The following is a 20,496-nucleotide window of genomic DNA, read 5'->3' as shown; positions in this document are numbered from 1 at the left end:
TTTTACGTAATGTTTATTAGCGACTCTGTCCAAAATAGCTCATTTATAAAGGCTGCTCAGTACATACTGGACAGCAAGCTAAGAAAATTGTCAGGAGAATTGTCCAAAGCAAGATAAATTCCCTGAAAACACATTAATTATTTAATGCTTTTTTCCTTCATGAAAAAAATAACTAATCTTTTTTATGTTCTTTATAAGCGCAATCTGCTATTGCCCATAATAATTTAGCTGTTGTTCACCTTCAATTTAACCGTCTGACATGCTTAGTGCTGCTGTTTGTTTTGAACCAAAAAAATCATGGAAATGTTTTTTCAAATCATGATGATCATGATGATCAAAATGTATTTTGCTGCCAAATGGTGCAATTTGCAAGCCTCCTTAGAATAACGATTTTATATTACAGACGTTTTTTCTTCTTCTCTGTGCTGCAAACGAATGCAGTTGCATGTCTGCCAACGACAGGGCACCCGCAGGGAATGAGAGCTTCAGTCCCCGACTGCACATTGTAAGAAGGCTGGAGGACTCCCAGGATCCCACTGCGTATGTTTTGTTCAGCAGAGGGCGATCCCTTGATAAGGGGACCCGCTTGTGGCCCCGTACCAGGTGTTCCTCGGGCAGACCTGAGTGGCGACTGCGTCTCCCCGCTTCTCCTCCGCGCGGCGAGGACGGTGTTTCTGAGCCCGGTCTCCGCGAGGTGCGCCGGGCCGGCCGAGGGCCTGCGCCCAATGGGGGGGACGGCTCTGCAGTTTCCATGGCGACCACGGGCTGCACAGTGTTTGCAGGAATGGTGCGGGGACTGCCTCTGCATCGTAATACACTTCTGCTGTCTGTTCTCTGCATCTGTGGCTTCCTCTGCAACCCCCCCCCCCCCACCTGCATCTCTCTCTCTCTCTCTTCCTCTCTCTCTTTCTCTATCTCTTTATCTCTTGATTTCTTTCTGCACCCATGTTTGGTCATTCCATCCATTGTGTTTTGGTCCAGAGACTCTGCAGTCCCTGAAAGGGTTGAAAAGTGAAGTAGCTGGTGTGGAACACACACCGCCTTTCGTCAGTTTGACGGACAAAGGACCGCAGTAAAAAGACTGATGGAAGATGGCATTCAGGATTCTGAGTGACGTCTTCTCTGATGCGTTGGACGATGGGAAGGTGTGACTGGCCCTTGTGTCGCAGCTCAAGCACGTTCGGCCAAACAAAAGCCACCTCTGCCACTTCACATTATTTACTGTCGAAGGCTGCCAATAAATTGTGAAAAGTGCTCCAAACACTCCAAGATTGATGGTGCAGCGATGATAAATATGTCTGAGCCTTTCAAACCAGGAGAGAAAGGGGGTGAATTTTTCTCATTTATGTATTTTTTTATGTGTATCAAAATGTGTTTCATATGAAAGTGCTTCCAAAAAAATATAAATCATAATATAATAATGTAGAGCAAGAAAGAATGGCATTTGTGTAGGAAACCTATGGCTGATTAATCGGTCGGCGTTGTAAAGACACACGGAGGACTACATATGGGTGGGCCAGTGTGTAATACGGACCCAGTGTAGAGGAAGGCTCCTGGTGCCCACACCCCCTTGTTTCTTTTTGTGAAACGGTGCCCTGGTCTTGAGCCCTCACTGTGAGGAGCACACTTTCCTGCTAGCCCTTCTCACTTTCCCCAGTTCAGTGTTCTGAATCTACAGGTTATTCTTCACCACTGACCCCTTCTCTCTATTTTCAACCTCCTCTCCCCATCCACTCAGCCATATTCTTTGGAAAGAGTGGATGGGGGGAGGGGAGCATTTCTGTCCACCATGCCTGTGGCAGAGAGTTGTTTAATTATAGTATTGTATTTCATGGTTTAAAAAAAAATCATTCAGCAGTTCTTGAAATAAAAAATGAGAACATTTCTGAAATTTTAACAAGTGTTGGCAATATGATTGGCCTGGTATACTAACAGATGATGGTAATCTTGCTCCGATTGTGGTTATTTATTTATTGTTCTCTCTTCAATGAAGGGTTTTTCCATTCTGTTGGATAGTACTTTCTGGCTCAGAGGCATTTCAGAGTAAAAAGCCGTGTGACCTACATTCCATCCTCGTGTCTCCATTGAACAGTTGAACAGCACTCCCTGTGATCAGCTATGGCCTTCAGCGATGTTAACAGACCTGCCAAACACCCCCCTCACCCCCTAACCCCCCCACACCACACTGTAGTGCAGGGTAAATGCAGGAGAGGGGGGGCGGTGGATGCGAGGGGATGGTTCACTGGGTTGGGGTTGACTGGTGGGGCCAGGCCTAATTTCCCCCCAGTCAGGCGACAATGGGAAGGGCGAGGTGGGGCAGCTGAACGCATTGTTCATTCATTCCAGCCCATTCTTTTTCTTTTTTTTTGAAGCGGCGGTACGTGACTAAGTGGACAAACAGAGAGAGCGCCACAGAAACACCGGCCAGGCAAACAGAGCATCGCCAGGGTCGCGGGGAACAGAGGAAGAGAGCGAGAGAGTGACGAGAAACAGAAACGCCTGATAACCATCTGCCTGCCCGTATCGCCCGTTCTTTACGCGCCGCTCCGCTCGCCGCCCCAGCGCGTGCTGCACGGGGCGTCTCTCCGCGAGGACCGCAAACGGCGCTGCTGGCTGCCGTGCGCTTAGAGGAGAGGAGAGGAGAGGAGAGAAAGAGGGAGGAGAGGAAGGAGGGCAGGGCGCGTGCCGTACTCGCTCCCTGTAGGTGGCGGCGGTTGTCGCGGGTGGCCCCCGAGCGCAGGAGCGGCGCCTGGCTGGGCTCGGCCGCGGCGCAGCGGCGCAGCTGACGCAGCTGGCGCAGTCTGATATGCAGCCGCATGCTGCCGCACGCTCGGGGACCAGAGCCTTCCAGACGCAGCCGAAGACGGAGGACAGGAGACAGCTGCTGAGGCCACCGACTGTAGCTCTGAGGAGGACACCTCCTTCTTCCTCCACTGTGGAGAGAGAGAGTAAGAGAGAGGGAGAGAGAGAGAGAGAGAGAGAGAGAGAGAGAGGAGTGGAGAGAGAGAATGAGGGAGGGAGAGAGAGAGGAGGAGAGAGAGTAAGCAACAGTGTGAGAGAGGGAGAGAGAGAAAAAGTGAGAGAGAGAGAGATTCGAAGGAGCTGGGGAAGGAGGGGAGTGGGGCTGCTCTCTCAGTCTCAGACTCTCAGACTCCAGCAGCAGCAGCAGTAGCAGCGGGAGAAGCCGTAGCAGTGCAGCGTTTCTTTTTGTTTTATTTTTTATTTATTATTTTGCTGCAATTTTTCTGTGTAAAGCCCCATGTGCAGCAGCACTGAGGCTCAGCTGGAGGAGTGTTAGCCAGAGTACCCCGCGCTCTGCTCCTGTCACTACACCATCAAGAACCATGGAAGCAAAGTCTGTCTTCAGCCTTCACAAAGCCCTGGCTCAGCCAGTGAAGATGTGCATGTTCGACTTCCCCGTGTCCATACTGGACGACTTGGTAAGCAGGCAAGCTTGCACATGCATGCCAGTTTCTCTTGGTCTTTGTGGATCCCGTAGAAGGCATTGGGGAATTAGCATCATGTGTGTATGCGTGTGTGTGTGTGTGTGTGTTTTGTGTGTGTGTGTGTGTGTATCTGCTGTTGCCGTTCAGGTGTTTTTAGCATCTCGCTGTTTGAAAAACGACGTGGCGCGCGTCATGGCTTTGAGCGAATGTGTGCGTGTGTGTTTACGTGCTCAGTGCAGCATATGTCTTTTTAAACTGCTGCGATGTTATATCTGAACCAGGCGTGTGTCAGACAGTCTCTGTCCTTTATAGTCTGCCAAGAGGGGTTATAAAAGCTGTTTTGCGGTGTAAGGGGCTGTGCTTGGGCTGTGCTTATCATCCTCTAAGTGCTTCTGCAGCTGGGCAGATATGTATCACATTGCGGAGTGTCTCTTTCCGTTTAGTGGCTGCGGCAGGTCCCTGGATGCCCTAGAGGAGGAGCTCCAAAACTTTATTTTTTTAATTCCGGGGATCCATAAAATTACCACCCTGTGGCTGAGGACCCTGATCCTCTAAAATGGTTTCCCCAAAAGCCACTGCAGCTGGTAATACTGTGGCATTTTAGCAACCTGTACATGGAAGCATGTCTCAATGATGTCATTATGTCATTGATCTGTCTGAAACATGTGTTTAGTACAAAACAAATATGTAATCACTGCAATGATTGCAGTATTATAGTATTGCCAAGGATATATTTATTTTAAGAGAATGTTCAAAATATGTCATTTACAAAATGTGGAAATATAAACAAAATAGTCTATCTGATGACAGTTTGAGAACCACTGCTCTATCCCATGGCTGCTCTATCCCACCCTCCCATTCAGCCCCAGTGATCTGCATCCCCATGGTTACGCCGTAAACCTCTGCTCTGCCATCAGTTTCTTTTCCGTTCGCGAAAGCAAGCCCATGCTGCCATTAGCGCTTTGTAGCTCAGCTCTGACTGGGTCCGCTGTGGGCTCTCATTGTACCGCAACAGAAGGAGTGAGGTGCGTGCGTGTCTCCCTGCTGTGGGGCAGGGCGCAGGGCCGAAAAGGGAGGTCCAGCTCCTGAGTGCCCTGGCCTATTAGAACACACCAGGCACTGACTGAGCCCCATAACACAGAAATCAGTAGCGAGCGTCTGGACTACGTAGTCTGACTGTGACTGGGAGTCTGCAGTGGTGAGACCCGACTGGCTTTCTCTTACTGGGTATTCATTTTAGTTCCTTGGGTAAAAGCTGCAGCTTCTTTTCTTACAGGCGATATGCTAGCTCTCCTGTAGTACACCACGTGGTTCATGAGTGAGGACTACATGCCCTCAATTTCAGGGCTCCTCTTTCAGGTGTGGGTGGCACAGCAGTGATACAAAAACATACTACAATTGGTCATTTAAAATGGGAGAAAAATGGCTCTTCAGAGTCTGCACATTGTACTAATGGCCTCTGAGAACATTTCAATTATTTGCACAATCATAAGGCCATAGATTCGATCGACAAGGCAATTGGTCAGATTTGTAGGGATAGAAAGGCTGTTCTTTTATGAGATATGGGCCACACCAAGACTCTTTCAGAACATTTTCATTTAACAGAATAATTGAGTGAAACTGTTAAAAATTAGTTTCCATTAGATTCCATTGTATGCTGGCTTTCATTGGCATAGCAGAGGAGGGGCAGATGTGTAGTCCTTTCACTTGCAATTAAATGATTAAACTATAATTTATATTCACTGTACCGCAGAACAGAAATGTGGGCCAGGTCTGATAGATGCTGTAGTGAAGGTTAGGGGCAGTCGGAACAAGATCCTCCGGGGCCTGTGTCTAGTTTAGCCTGAGCCTGAGCGTACAGCACAGATCCCAGGCTTCGCTCCACAGCTGTACGTTTCCCCTTAAAGTGATTGTTAACTTGACTTTGATGGGGTCTGGCTTTTCAACATTATTCTCTCTCTGTCTCCGGGTTGGTCCTGGAGAAAGTGCTTTAAAATGCCAATGAGCTCGGAGCCAAAGCCAGGAGCTCCACGAGCGTCGCTTTACGGCTTCTTCAGATAAAAGAGTGCCGTAAATCCCTCTCCCCGCTGAGCCCGTTTCTCTTCGCAGGGAGCTGAAGCGTTGGCTGTGACCTCCAGCTCCAGCCTTTCGGTGTCTCTGTTTGTGTAGCGAATCTTTACAAAACAAAGTCTTTACAGAACAACTTTTAGCAGCGACTTTATGACGTCGGTGTCAATGAACGCTGACCAGTTTGAAATCATGTGCCATTGAATAAACTGTGGTGAATAATATCATTTAACGATCAATTTCTTTATAACATTTGACCTTAAATTAGATTAAAATCATGATTAATATGTATCGTATTTATATGAATACAGGAAAACCTGTAGTGGTACATGAGCCTGTTGAAGTATTTTTCCGTTTTCCAAAAAAACTGTTTGCCTCAGTTTTCTCTCCAGTTTGGAATGTCTATTCACATTCTTTTTTATGTCTACTCAATGCAGTAACATCCTTCATTCATTGTGCACTGGCATGGTCCAGATTTTGCCTGAGCCATAAGGTCAGTCGTTAAACAAATTGCCAGTGCCTCAGCTCTGTAACCATCTCTTGAGGCCAAGTCATTTTCTTTAGTCTTCTGCTCATCCCCCGGACCCATTTATGCAACATTTTAAATTAAGTATTTCCTCAAGTCCTCAACTGGTGACTCACGCTGTAGTTACCACAGCCATCAGACCAGCAAAGCATTTACAAACAGAGAGTGTAATAAGCTGTGGAATAATACACCGATAATATGCTGCAATAAAGGCACGAAACATAAGCAGAATTCAGCCAAATAAATGAAAACAATCACCCCTTTACATGACTGTCACAGACACTAAAGCATTAGAATATACGGGTAACATTATGATCGCTTGGACCTGCAAGGCAGGACAGCAATGCCTCTAGTGTCACCTAGGGATGGGAGGATTTCAGTCTGTCCCATGCGTGTGCGAGCCTGATTGGTCAACTGTGGTGTGATAAAAAGTGGCAGCTGACATCACATGCTTCCGAAGGGAGCATATGCTTGTCTGCACTCTCCTGAATTCACAACAGAGACTGCAGTGAACTTTGCTGTGTAAGTGTGATTGGGCTTTTTAAATTAGGGAGAAAACAGGGAAAAAACTTAAGATTGCTCTAAGTTTAAAATTTCAAAGGTACTCTTAATGAGACTCAGTTGCAACTACACACACCTATAAGGACAGTCCTGCAATTCCCCTGTTGAGATTGTTAACAGGATGTCAAATAACTCATTTGTTTACTTTGTGAGGCTTATAAATTATTTTGTCAGGTGCCATTCTTGAGTAAGACTCGTAATTTACCTTTGGTGTTATGAAACGTTTTTCTGGAAAGGTCAAAGTCTTCCTAAAAAAATCATTTGAGAATCTGGGGTTTTGCAATAGTCGTTTTCTGATCTCTCTTATCTGTCTAGCTCACCTAGAATAGGAAACCCCTCAGAAGGCCAGACTCACGCTTTCATTTTTGATTTGGTTGCTCTGGCAACAGAGCCCTTAAGAACGGGAGCATCAAGACGTGCTAACAGTCTCGCTGTCCGAGCAAGAGGATAGGTTGAGCCACAGCCAGCTTGGCCCTTAGCCACGATGGGCACCGCCGTCTTCTCTTTAGATCAGGTGTGTGTAAAAATGCCCGAGGAGGTTAATGTTTCATTGTGTTTGTCCCTGGACTCTGTTGACACTGCTGTTAATGTGTATACCTGTGGGAGTGGGTCTGGAGGGCTGCTTTGAGAGGGCCGCCGATGGTAATCGGTGTCATTGATAGGGAGGGAGTGGAGGAGGAAGGTCCGCGCCCCCTTCCCCCTCCTCCCAGCCTCGGCGTCTGCCGTTCCCGATCCATACTATCAGCGGGATTCCTAATTCCGAACAGCAGTTTTACGGTGTTGGCTGGGGACGGGCATGCTGTGCACATTCGGGACTAATGGACTGTCGCGGAGCGGAGGTCACTGTTGGAATGAGACAATGCACAGGACTGCCTTCCTCAAATGGAGACATAGAGCAGCAGCCAGGCAGGTAGGAATCATTGCACCAGAGCCAAGAGGACGAATGGTGTGGCTTTTTCCCCCTAATCTAATAAATAGCATCTTTCACTGTGTCCCCTCAGTCGACCTGCCCTTTGACTTAGATTGTGATTTATTTATGCTCATTTGCTGCTGTTGTGCTTTTAAAGCGAACCCCTGCCATTTCCCTAAGCATAGCGTAGGTTACCAGACCGGTGCGGGGATACACAGAGAGATCCGTGCTCAAGAGCAGGGAGATATTGGGATTTAAGGTATGACTTGTGAATAATGAAACGGCTGAATTAAGTGAATAATCATATCCTGTTCATCATTATCTGTACACGGTGTGCTGTGTGTGTACAGTGCCATATCAGACGGAGGCAGTGAGGTTTGTGGTGACCTGCCTGGATTTTGCCTGTGACGTTTCCCCCCTGAAATGATTGAGAGTTTTGGGGACTCACTTGTGTCAGTCTGTGTGTTTGCTGTGTCCGAGTAGCACATGATGTAGCAGACATTGGGCTCAACAGGTTTGACGTTGGCTTTGAACTCTGGGCAGCGGCTGTAAATAATTTAACAATAAATCAATAAGAATTAATAATAATGTCTTTTGACTGCGCATGTGCCCCCTGTCTGTTTGGCATCTCCACTTCAGCCCAGACACTCCCCATCCAAGTTCTCACAGGTATTATTGCACGGAGCTAGTGGGGGGCTTGGGGGGGGAAGATGGTGAAGGGCTCCACAAGACCGCACTGGACGGTGGCGGCGTTTTGGGGTCGAAAGTGGGGCAGGGCTTCCTCTATTGTTTTTACTGCCTTTGAACTCAGCCCCAGATGCATGGGGCGTCCCACCTAGTGGATGCAGTGATGTTTGAGGGCCCTTTGTTTTGTGCTGCTATGGAAAGATCCAGGCCGGTATCCTGTCCAAGGCCGAGGACAGGGGGTGTTATGGGAGTGCCGTAGCCGTAGGAAATGACTTTCCATTCAGGGCTCCAGTGTGTGGAACTGGCCAGAAGCAAGAGGACATCTTCCCAAAGGGAGGTCATCCAGCACTGCCAGCAAGTGCAACTTCAAAGCCTGCCGTGTTTATTTTCATCCCTCTTATACAACATTGTTTAGTGGATGTGTGTGTGTGTGTGTGTGCATGCATGTGTGTGTGTGTGTGTCCACCCTTATGTAAACTGAACATACAGCTATATTGAAAATACTATAATGATAAATATATTTGTTAGTGGTGTATTATATGTACATTGTACATTTTCCCTTATATTGTATTGCAATATCTTGAAAATGTATTCTATTTCAGTATGTTTTCAGTATGTTGCATTTCTGTAATGCTGTGCAGGAGTGCGTGTGCCGTGTAATGACAGCTTCTGCAGGGATAGAAACATTCATGCACTACTTTTAGCTCTTGGCATTTGATCCGTGAAGTGCAGGGGCACACGCCTGAGAGTATTTAGAAACGTTGGCCTGAAATAAGCTGTTGAATATTTGTATCGTTTCCACAGTTAGTCCAGTAAATGTCATAATAAAATAAGGTCTTGAGCAGGGCAAAGGCCTTTGCAGGGCAGGAGACTGCAGCACAGGTATGACTGCACAGGTCTCTTGACTGTTGTACAGGTATGGCTGCCCAAATCTCAGCTTGTAATGTTAACTCCGCTTAGAATCCTGTCAAGCAATGTCACTGGCCCAAATTGGCCTCTGGTCTCCATCTGGTCTGCCTCCCTGTACTCCTAGAGGTAGACTTGGGACTCTAGAAAGGGACCTGCCGGCTTGTCTTATAATTGGGTGTCTGAGGGGTTCAGGAAACATCCCATAGCTGTATTTTGTCATGGCCTGCTTTCCTCTGCAGGCCCAGGGCCAGTTAAAGTGGCTTTGAGTCTCTGATTGGCTGGAGAGGCAGGGCTGATGACTCCTGTACTGGCTTGTTAATGAGGGCAGAGGAGCACAGAATACTGCTACATCTCTGAATCCAGTCTACTACAGGTCTGTGCAGGTCTCACAAAGGGTGGATTAATGGTGTTCTTTCTGATCAAAGGACCGTGCTCTGCCTCTTATCAGGGCTTTATTCTGAGTGATGCTTGTGCTCCTGAATATTCATGAATAAAAGAACAAGTAAATGTTGCTGCTAATGAGAAAAGCAACATATTTCTGCTTGGCGAAATGTTTTTAAAAGCCTGGAAGGGTTTCAGAGTCTTGAGTGTTTGTCTTCTTTTTCTTGTTGAAAAACATCCGTTTGCAGTTGTTTCCTGTCCGTTCCTCGTATTAGGGAAAAAGGTCATTGAAAAACAAATCCATCTGCTCATTTTTCTTGTGTTTAAAACCTGCCTGTGTATCTGACTTTTAAAGCAATTACAGCACTATTGTAGCCGAGGAAAGCTGGGCAAAAAAGAAAAGGAAAGCTGAGCTCTCCAGACGAACTACAGGCCCAAATGCACAGCAGGACTACTGTTTCTTTGTTCTCTTGCCGCAGTAGCTGTAAATAATGACAAATAGATGTGATCCAGAAGCCCTCTCTCAGGGCTTCCCAGCAGTTGAGGAGGCAAGAGGGAGTATTTGCACTCTTACCACACACACACACACACACAACACACACACGCACACACACCCCACACACACACGCATACACTTGCTTGCGCATGCACACGCATATACACATGCACATACACTTGCATGTATACAGACACACCACATTTATACGCGTACACACACATACAACACCCAGTCAAGACTGTTGGCAAGGAGCAGCTCCTCGCAGGGTCTCCTCCAGTGCGCTAAGAATCCCAAGTGGCCCTCGCTGTCCGAGCAACGCTGGCAAAACCCATCAGCGATGACAAGGCGGGCATTGACTGGGCCCATGCCACCCTCAGCTCACTTCCGCCCCATCCGAGCCGCATTTCAGAGCGGGGACACGGAGGACCCGCCGCCCAGACCGCGCAGTTATAGCGCCCAGGCGGAGATGCCTGCGAGGCGCGCAGCCCTGGCCTGCGCCGGGGATGTGTTACAGTCACACTCGGGTCGGCGGACAGAGCCCCGAGCCCTGCGCTCGCGTGAGGGGCAGCGTGGCATCCTTCTGTCTGCGTGCCGCTCTCACCAGCTCTGGGACCCAGAAAGCCGCCAAACGCGCGGATGAGCTCGAACCGCCCGGTTTGCAAACACTTTTGCAGAAATCTTTAGTACTTTAAGACTTTTTTCCCCCACCTTGGTACGCTGCTAGAGCTCGCAGGTTCTCTCCCGTTTTCCCTTTACGTGACAGTCCCTTTGCGTTCTGGGCTCCCTCGTTCAGGGTGGCTTGCATAGCTGACATTTGTTCTGCCGTATATTCTCAAGGAATTGTGGGTGTTGATGATGCGGATCATGAAGTTCAGGTGCTGCCTGTTTTGTGTGATCACAGCTCTCCCTACTTCAGCTCGGTACTCTGGGGGTTTTCCCATCACCCTGTTCCTAAAAACACCCTAAAAAACCCCACATCTGAAACGAGAGCTGCTCTGGGCTGCGGTTAACGTACGACTGAGCTGGTTCGAAAGGGGACTAACGTTACTCCCTGTTGTATCTGTTTCAGAGACCCTGTTAGCTGAAGAGCAGCTGCTGCTAACCTTTTAGCAGCGCTGTGTTTTGAGCCCCGGTATAATTTTGTTACCGTGTGGGAGTGGATGTGACGAGCTCTTCAAGTGGTGTAACCTCTTCACTCGTTCTGCAGCAGCTGAGAGCCTTTGCATATAGCTTTCGTCTGCGTTAGTTTTTTGTTGCTGTTTTTGTTTCTGTATCTTAAATCATGTTTCCACTTCAGTGTGAGAAAAAATGTGGCTCAGTGAACAAGTGTAAAAAATGTGATCACATGCTGAATATATTTTCCCTTCAGTGGCATTGACTGTGCTAGGATTTACTCATTTGGAGCCTTTCACGCAGTTGTTAATAAGGTCTCAGATTACAGAGTGTAAGCACATTCATTCAGGCAGTAACAGTGAAATGTATTCTTCTGGCTCTGTGTCGCTAGGACCTGCAGACCTGAAATGCTCCCTCTAGTGGCCAAAATCGCTAATGACTCATAGTGCTGTCTATAAAGAGGTGTTGATTCTCTGAACCGAGCAGTAAAATAAGACACCCTCCCTTCCAGTTAGAGGGATCTGCCAAGCTATCCTGCCTCAAGATAGCTGTGTTTGCTAATGCATGAAAAAGCTTGCCTCAGTGCCTTACAATGTTGGTGCAAGCAGATTACATTTATGAAATATGTAATAGAGGTTAGCTGTGTAGTCAACACTAATATTCACACAAACATGGCTTTTCCATGGATGTCTCGTGCTGCTCCCTAGGCCTCTGGAGAAGAGGCCAGTTGTTTTGACTCCTCGGGCTTCAGTGATAAGCGAAGGCTTGGGTCAGCATTGTGACTCACCCACTAACCCCTGTGCACTGACCTGGGAGTCATGTGACCCCTGTGAGTCAGAAGTAGGCTTCTCTACTTAGAACTGGCCTCTTTCAACCTGCGAGCAGCAGCACTGCTGACAATGTCTCATGCTACATCTCCTAAAGCTGTGTACAGGGTATTATGTTAGTCCCAGCTCAGCAACACACACACACACGTACATGTGCCCAGACACACCATCGTATGCACACACACATGCACGCACGCATGCACGCACATACATACATGTGCACACACATACAGTACACACACTCACACGTACACATACACGTGAATGCACACTTGTGCCAGCACATGTATACACACACGCATACACACACACTCATGCACACACATACATGTGCACACACATACAGCACATACACTCACACATACGCGTACATGTGAATGCAAGTGCGAACACATGTATGCACACACACATACACACACACGCACATACATGTGCACACACATACAGCACATACACTCACACATACGCGTACATGTGAATGCAAGTGCGAACACATGTATACACACACACATACACACACACGCACATACATGTGCACACACATACAGCACATACACTCACACATACGCATACATGTGAATCCACACTTGTGCCAGCAGATGTACACACACACACACACACATACACAAACATGTACACACACCCACACACTAAATCTACTAGAGCCCTGTTAAGAGCTTTGATGCGCCAATCACAAAGATTAGACAAAATCATCTGACATTTGAAAAACAGTAAAAGTCCAAGTGTAAATCCATGCAATCGATATAAGTTTAATAACCACTCTCCAAGTACTATTTGGTGAGCTGTAGGCTGTATAGCTTAGGGAATGAAGGCTTGGTAGAGGCTTTAATATACCATGAGATATTCTCAGACCTTTTGCTATGGCCAGAAGATGTTTCACTCACAAGAGCAACATAATGCATATTGCATGTTGTGTTTTTACAACAGCAGTGAATTAATATTTTATGCAGATGTGATTTGGGGTGCCTTGAAACCACAGCCCCAGCTTGCCAGGATAGAAGGTAGTTCTGTGGGTATTCCCCTGGTTTTGTTTGTTCACACGGAGGTGAGAATAGGGGAGCTCCCAGAGAACCCAGGCACAAAACACCGGGGGAACCTGGGGAAGTTTTCAACACGGGAAGAGAGAAGCCGATTTTCCCATCAGGCATTGCAAGAAGGAAGCGGGAATTACCCGAAATTATGCCAGGATGGTTAATCCTCTGTTACAGAGATAAGTATTAGAGGAGAACAATGGGAAATTTGAGGGATTAATTAGGATTTAAAAATTCCGCATTCTGTTTGGCAACAATGAACAAATGGGCTGTTCAGAAACAGCAGAGAAGCTCTGGCATCCACTCAAGGGGTGAGTCAGTAAGGAGCCACAGGGATGAGTTGCTCACATAGAGGCTTCTCCCAGAGGGAGACAGAGTCCTGCCTCTGTGTGCCTCTTATATTTTCTGACTAGTTATGACATCATGGATTGTGGCCAATTACCTGCCTTGGGAACGGGGGGGATTTGCTGCTGGAACAGAGCAGCAGAGCCCTGAGAAAATTGAAAGTCACCAACGGGAACGGTATCGACAAAAGGATGATGCCTGCTGTCTCTCAGCCTCTCCTAGAGTGCGCCAATTTAGCATTTGTTAGACATGCTATCGTATATCTACAGTAAGGAATGTGCCATATATCTAAAGGAAGGAATGTCAAGCCGTCGTCTAATCAGTCAATGCTTGCCTGGAATCAATGCAGTTCATGACAATGCCCTGCGGACTGCCAGGAAAGAATTTACATGATAGCCATCTCTCAGTAAATGGAATCTACTTTGCATTTTAGATATGCAGTCTTTTTTTTCTAAGAACACAAAGAATGCGGGAGGTTTGTGTGCGTGCTTCTCTGCATGTTGGGAGGCATTGCCATTCTTATCCCCGTCTGTAGCGGCATTCTTCACTCGTGACTCCCTGCTGTCACCGGCCTGATGCTCCGGAATGTTCTGTGATTAGAGAGTGGCACAGAGCCGTAAGCAGTCAAATCCATGCTGCCCCCCGTCCCCCACCCCCACCCAGGTGCTGTTATCAGTCTCACCTCCTAATGAAGATTAGTTTACACCTCTTCACAGTTGAGACGTGGGAACGGCCATACAGAATGGGAAAGTGGCCTACAAATCTCAGCATCGCTGGTATTGACTTTTATATTGACTGGAGTCCCCCTGCACTCCAGTCTCCAGCTGGTGACAGTCTGGAGTGGGGGTGGGGCGGGGCGAGGCGGGGCATCGGGGGGAGGGGGCTGCAGATGATGTCAGCCTCCTTGGAGAGCAGTAAATGGTGCTGGGGGTCGGGCGTCAGGCTGTGTCACCGTGCGAGCGTCCCGCTATTTATTTATTGATCCCGCCGGTGCAGTTTGGTAAATGTAAGTGGCCGTTCCAATTAAATTATTCCTGGGCACCGCAGCTACTTCACAGCCACCTGCCTCCTCCACCTTCCCCGGCTTCAGAACTGCCAGTATGGGAGTTGGTGCATGCGCCCCCCCCTCGCATGGTGCAGATGTAGCAGCGTGCTTTCTTCTGAGCCGTGCGTGCGGGTGTGGGTGGGGGCCTCTGTGTGTGTTTCTTACTTTCTGCCAAATAGCGTGAGACCATTGTTTTTACAGTATATTACTGTTATTATGGCATCGCTATTATTTTTGGGAACGTGATCGCTGTTAAACTTGCTGTTAAAATATTGTTGTTTCTGGTGGAGAGGTGTTGTTCCTGAATTTATTTTATTTGCGTTAACGTTGCATAAATACCCAGGGAGCCGTGCGGAATTTGCCAGGGTGGGGGGAAACTGAACTCGTAATTGAGGAAGGGGAGGTAGTAAAAGTGCGGGCCGCCTTTAGCGCAGTTTCAGGAGGTGTTTTTACGAGGCTGGTGTGGTCAGAACGTGGTGACAGGTATACAGCCAGACAGACAAAAGCCAGGTTACATGAGGACGTCGATTACGCACTGTTTACTTGCAGCCTGCATGCTCAGTCCCTTCCCTTTGTCATTAGTGTCTGTTTCTGCCCACACGCTGGCTTGAGTCGCGGGCTAGCGTGTGGGCGGAGCACGGGAGGGGGTGGGGTCCGCGTTTCAGGGGACCGCTGTTTCGGCAGCATGCGGTGCCCCTGGGCTACAGGGCCGATCTAGAGCAGAGGAAGCAGGTCAGCTATTGGGGCTTGAAAATGAGCGATTGGCTGGGGTGGAGGTCATGAACGATTACGCTGAAAGAGGTGGGCCCTGCCTGTTATGCCATAGGTGTGTGTGGGGTGCGTTGCTAGGGTGGGATGGAGACACTGTGTTCCCTTTTGAAATTTATGCTGCAATGCAAACAGGCAGCACCTGGCAGTGGGTCGCCTAGCGTATGTCAGCCAGCCCCACGCTGACGCTGGAGGTGGGGAGGCGGGGCTACAGCATCGCCATTTGATTGATGCGGCAGATTTTCCTGTGGGCCGCTGTCGCTGAGCGTGCACTGTGGTCGTTGCCCTGAGACAGGACGTGATGCGATGGACAGGCCCGTTTGGGAAGGGGCCCCGCAGGCGCAGAGAGCAAGGCCCCTGCTGACTGTGCACTGGCACGCAGACGCCGACGACCGCTTCAGGCACATCCAGTGCAGCCACTGTGTCCCCAGCATTAAAACATACACCTCCTGACGCATGGCACGCAAACAACAACACAGAGGCCAGCGCAAAGGAGGGGATGTCAGGTTTACAAAAGTTCAAATGAGACAGGATGCTGTTAAACCTGAACTCTGTTTTGAGTAAACTTGAACTCAGTCTACTGGAGTTATACTTTATAATGTTTATTTTGTTACACGGGTACATTCTACTCCCCTAGATACTGGGGGAGAAAATTGAATGTGTGGTGTTGACACATGCACATTCAAATGGACAAATTGTTTCATCATTATAATCTTTATTAATATTTTTATTTTTGTTGGTGTTTCATTCTTCTGTTATCATTTATTATTTTATTTTCTGTTGCTACTACTGTATATCTGTATATATATATATATACTGTCATCATGTTTTTCTATTGCCTTGCATAATTAATCATTCCCTCGGCAATACTGGTATATGCAGTCATGTCTTGGGAGAAAGATAGATAGAAAGATAGTAAGATTTGAAGGAGCTGGAGAAGGCCTGAGAGTGAGGGAGAGAGAGACAAAGAGACAGAGAGAGAGAGAGAGACAATATGGGTGCTCTACAAAAAGCCACCTTTGGTCTAAGATTTGTGACAAATGCGGGTTAATGGCAGTGTCGTGGGTCTGACAGTGATCAGAGCAGGAGGACGCTGCTCGGCTTCCTCTCCACTCCACAGCTGCAGCCCCGTCTGCCCGTCCGGCTTTCTGAAAGGGAAGCGCAGGGGCAACGCTAATCTCCTTCCTCTGAAACTGATAGGGAGACGCAGAGGGGCGAGGGAGCTGACGGGTGAAGAATGATGTTGTGAAACAACTCTCGAATTATACCAGGTGCAAAAGAACCCTGTCCACAGCCACAGCTGCTGCTCTTCTTCTGTTAGTATATACAGAGATGAAGATGACTGGAGAGGTCCATTATGTAATGCTGACCTTCAGGAGTCAGAAGGACAAGGTTTACAGTTTCCCTAATTCGAAACTGAAAATTTGAAGGACTTCAAATTGCACTGGGGCAATCTCACCTGGGGTTCAGGCTGTTCAGTGCTTTGACCTCTAAACACCAATCCCATTGCTGAATGCAATAGTGAGCTGACCCTGATTGAACACTGCAGTTCTGTTATTCACATGGTCAGTCCTGTTCTGGAGTACTATACCAGTGGACACCTTTTTCAACCAGAGTGCCAGACACTGCATGCAAATCCATTTCTATAGTATCAATACACTCATCAATGTGATTGTTGCATTGAGTCTACCCCAAGTAACTTTTGGGTGGGTCAGTAGAGTGGTCTGTATGTACTGAACATATTTTTTCCATTGCTGGGTGTAAAACGTGAAGTAACACAACGGAAGTTGTGTCAACAAGAGTTAATTAAACATATAGCAAGAGGTTGGTTGTGGGGCAACAGACAGGTAAATTATATGCTCACTGTTAATTGTCATGAGGTGTGACTCTTTAAAAAATGTAAGCCTGCAAACATCTCTTTGGCGTGGAAAGGAAATGGGATAAGAACAGGGCCCAAATTCATACTGCACGTGCTTTAACGGCCGTGGTAAACAGTCATTGCTGTGATTGCTGTTGTCTGGTAATTCTCAAATTGCGGAGTTGCGAGGTGAATCATTGGACGCGCTGGAAATCTCTGCATTGTTCCGCTCCCACGCAAACCTTCTGGCTAAATAACGCTGGAGGAGAGGCCGGTGCGCCCATGACACGACATGACAGCCGTGAGCCTGTGAAAGACGAGCCCGGAGATAGGCGGGTAGATTCCCCCCCTCATGAGTGCGCCGGGTCATTAATACCCGTCGGCTGACGAACCATTGCTGGGTCTGCCACATCATGTAATTGTGTGAGAAAAAGCAGCTGGTGGTTATAAATGCGGAGCCCTGCTATTTTTAATCGCACTGCCTCACTTCCAGGTAACCCCCCGTCATGCCGATTAGGAGCTCAGTCTTAATTCCAGCCGTGAGATAACCAGTGGAGTGAATCATTAAACACCCTCATTTGGGTTACACAACTGTGGAGGGAGAGGGTTAGGTAATGACCACTTTAATCATGCTTTCCAGAATGCACTACTCACAGACGGGTATACCGTGTTCAAGTAGAGACCCATCAGTCAGCCTCATTTGCCATTAGACGCCCTGTTCCAAAATTGTTTTCGTAAGGTCTGTTTTTCTTTCCTGTCCCCCATGTTTTCCTTTTCCCCCAAGGCCAGAAGTTTGTTTTGTTTTTGTCCATCTGTCTGGGATATTCTGCTTGTTTAACCATCTCTGCAGCTGAACGGTATTCTTTTTCTTTATTTTTTGTGATTTACATCGCAGCCACGCAAATGTTTGCCGTGTTATACAGGCAGAGCGTTAGAACAAAGTCTACATTTAGATCCTGAAATCTGAGCGCATATTCATAAAGCATGAGTATGTGTGCCAGTGAGGTCGGGTTTCTGTTGTCCACGTCCCAGCCTTGGCCACTGTGAGCTGAATGGCAACACTTACAGTGGATCAGCACTCTTACTCCGAGATGCTTTAAGAATATAGGTGCTGATTAAGATGTCTCTTTCCTTTTGAAGAGCAGGGGGCACTGAAAGGCCCTAGAATTATTTGGGTGAATTGATCTCAACCAGGGGTGATGATAATTATCCGGTGCTAGCGGACAGTGATTCTATATGTGCCCTCAGTGAAAAATGACATCATTGACATCTGGGACTCCTCATTGATTTGGGGGAGGGATATGGTGGTCCCACTGAGGTGCTGAGGTCTGTGTGTCACCCTTGTCCTGAGAGACACTTGCAATTGGATCCCTATATTTACACAGATCTCCATGCTTCTTTGTATAGTTTCTAGTCAAGGGCAGTCACATGACTTCTTTCAAGGACAGTCATTTGACCTGTATAAATGTTCTCAGTTGCATTATAAAGTAGTGGTTTTCAAATAGGGATAGATATATGCACCAGTATATGCATTTGGTGATTCTTTGAAGAATATATTATTAAGAAGTATGAAATCAGTGATATAACACCACATATAGTATGAAAATCAGTTTAAATCTGGGCATAACCTTGCTGTATCCCTAAGACGATGATTATAATACAGAGCCTCCTGTTGCTCTTAATTAAGGTATTATGAATGCTACGCTTGCATACCTACTTAAACTAATGTTGCCAGACATAGCAAGCACGAAATGGACAAATTAAAACACAGGGATTATTTGCTTTCAGAAGAACAGATTATTTTGGTCAATGTTAAAAAAGCAAGAAAATGTAGAGAAGCTAAGTTGTGAGTCATTCTTTGCAAACTGCCAACATTTGCTTTTACTGCGTTGGACACGTACAGTAGCATTTTATATCTGTGGGTGGTTTTAGCAGGTATTATTATGTAGGATAGATCCAAATAAGTATCCAATTGAGTAAACTGTACTCTAAACTCAAACTCAGGTGTAAGGGCCCTTTTGCAGAAAGCCTTCAGCCCCCTCTCCTTGTTAGGACCCTTTCACATTCCTCAGCTTTCCTGGCAGTGTTTTCAGCCAGCACTTACTGGCAGTGAGTGGAACAACTCAGCCCACGCTTAACACAAAACATATGTGGAAAGTGGAACACCAAACTGAGAGAGAGAGGGAGAGGGAGAGGGAGAGAGAGAGAGAGAGAGAGAGAAAGAGAATGTGGGAAGTGGAACAACAAAATAAGTTTTGAAAAATAAAATTTATTTAATTTATTTATTAAAAAGCTTATTTCTCGTACTTTGATTATACCTGCACATCTTTATACAAAAAGTAGAAAACAGTGCTCCCGAAATAATAATTCAAAATATTGCTCACTTTTAGAGGACAAGTATATTTTGTGCGGCCATGCAAAGTCCCAAACAGATGGGAATTGTCCAGTCCCATCTGTACAGACCATGGTGGCTGAGTCTAAATCTGCTTTCTGATCAGAACAAAGAGATGGGTTCTAGAATGACATCATGGACTTGGGCATGAAAGGGAAATATATCTGGACCGTTCCGTCAAAAACCAATCTGAGCATTATTCGAACAGTAATTGTCCCTTTTGTTGATCGGAACTTTTATTTTCCCCGCACTGTGAAAATTACATCATGGTTGTAAGTTTCACAAGGGGCGGGCGTTCTGTCAGTCTCTGGGCGGAGCTAAGAAAGCTCTGGTTTTCCGCTACGAAGAAACAGTATACTCGCACTGTCCAGGGTGAGAGTAGCTGCTAGCGGCAAACCGAGGAAGCAGTTATACATCCCGTAAGGTTTATGTCTTTCTAAACGGCGTTATTTTACAGAACGCAAGCTGACCCAGTCAACTGCTTAATTCGAGACGATCTAAGACATGGATAGAATCCACCGGCTTCGGCTTTCTCTTCCTGTGCTCTCGTAACGGTGTTAAGGGACCAATGGTTTACCTAATGGGAATGCAGTCCGAGACGCAGACAGTCAAATCTGGGTCTTTCGATGTGATGTTTGATGCCAGCACGTGGAGGGTACGCAGCATCTGGGATGGGGTGAGGTTGGAGGTGGCCGGGGACGCGAGCCCGGTCGTACTCCATAGCTTCACACAGCTGGACCCGGACCTACCTCTGCTTGAGGTAAGTCTGTTTCGAAGCTTGGAAATATTCGCTTGGCCGTGCTGTTCCACTGATTGAGCAAATAAGCTTCTGCTCTTTAATTACTTGCGACCATTTCGATGGTGTTAAATGGTGAAGCGCTGTTTCGTTCTAGTAAATACCCAACTAGTAAAAATCATAACATAGCCTACTGTGGCTTACTTGACTGGTCGTTTTTTTCGTTTTCAGACAGCTTGTTTAAATTTCAATACTTTGGTCTATGAGCCGTATCGAGGGCATGTTTTTCATGGGCCACTTTTAAAAAAACATTTATTTTAACACATGCCTTTGTTTAATGACATGGTGTGGTGAAAGCACAAAGCTACCTGGAC

At 47.1% G+C, this 20,496-nt stretch overlaps 1 protein-coding gene across 5 annotated transcripts in view; it reads left to right on the top strand.

Annotated features, from left to right (window-relative positions):
• Positions 1–20,496, top strand: part of LOC118237553 (ral guanine nucleotide dissociation stimulator-like) — a 66,689-nt gene that overhangs the window by 14,044 nt on the left and 32,149 nt on the right. For 2 of the 5 annotated variants that reach the window (XM_035436414.1, XM_035436413.1), the window contains exon 1: positions 19,734–20,146. The exons of 1 other annotated variant lie outside the window; for it this stretch is intronic. In XM_035436414.1, coding sequence (XP_035292305.1) covers positions 19,955–20,146 — 192 coding nt within the window. In that variant the 5' untranslated portion in view covers positions 19,734–19,954. Of the gene's footprint in view, positions 1–3,087; positions 3,441–7,270; positions 7,511–19,733; positions 20,147–20,496 lie in introns of those variants that run through there. 2 more of the 5 variants (XM_035436417.1, XM_035436416.1) reach the window with 2 other exon arrangements.

This window comes from Anguilla anguilla, chromosome 10, assembly GCF_013347855.1.
Source record: "Anguilla anguilla isolate fAngAng1 chromosome 10, fAngAng1.pri, whole genome shotgun sequence".
In the NCBI taxonomy this organism is placed as follows: domain Eukaryota; kingdom Metazoa; phylum Chordata; class Actinopteri; order Anguilliformes; family Anguillidae; genus Anguilla; species Anguilla anguilla.
This window is presented reverse-complemented; position numbering and strand designations above follow the sequence as displayed.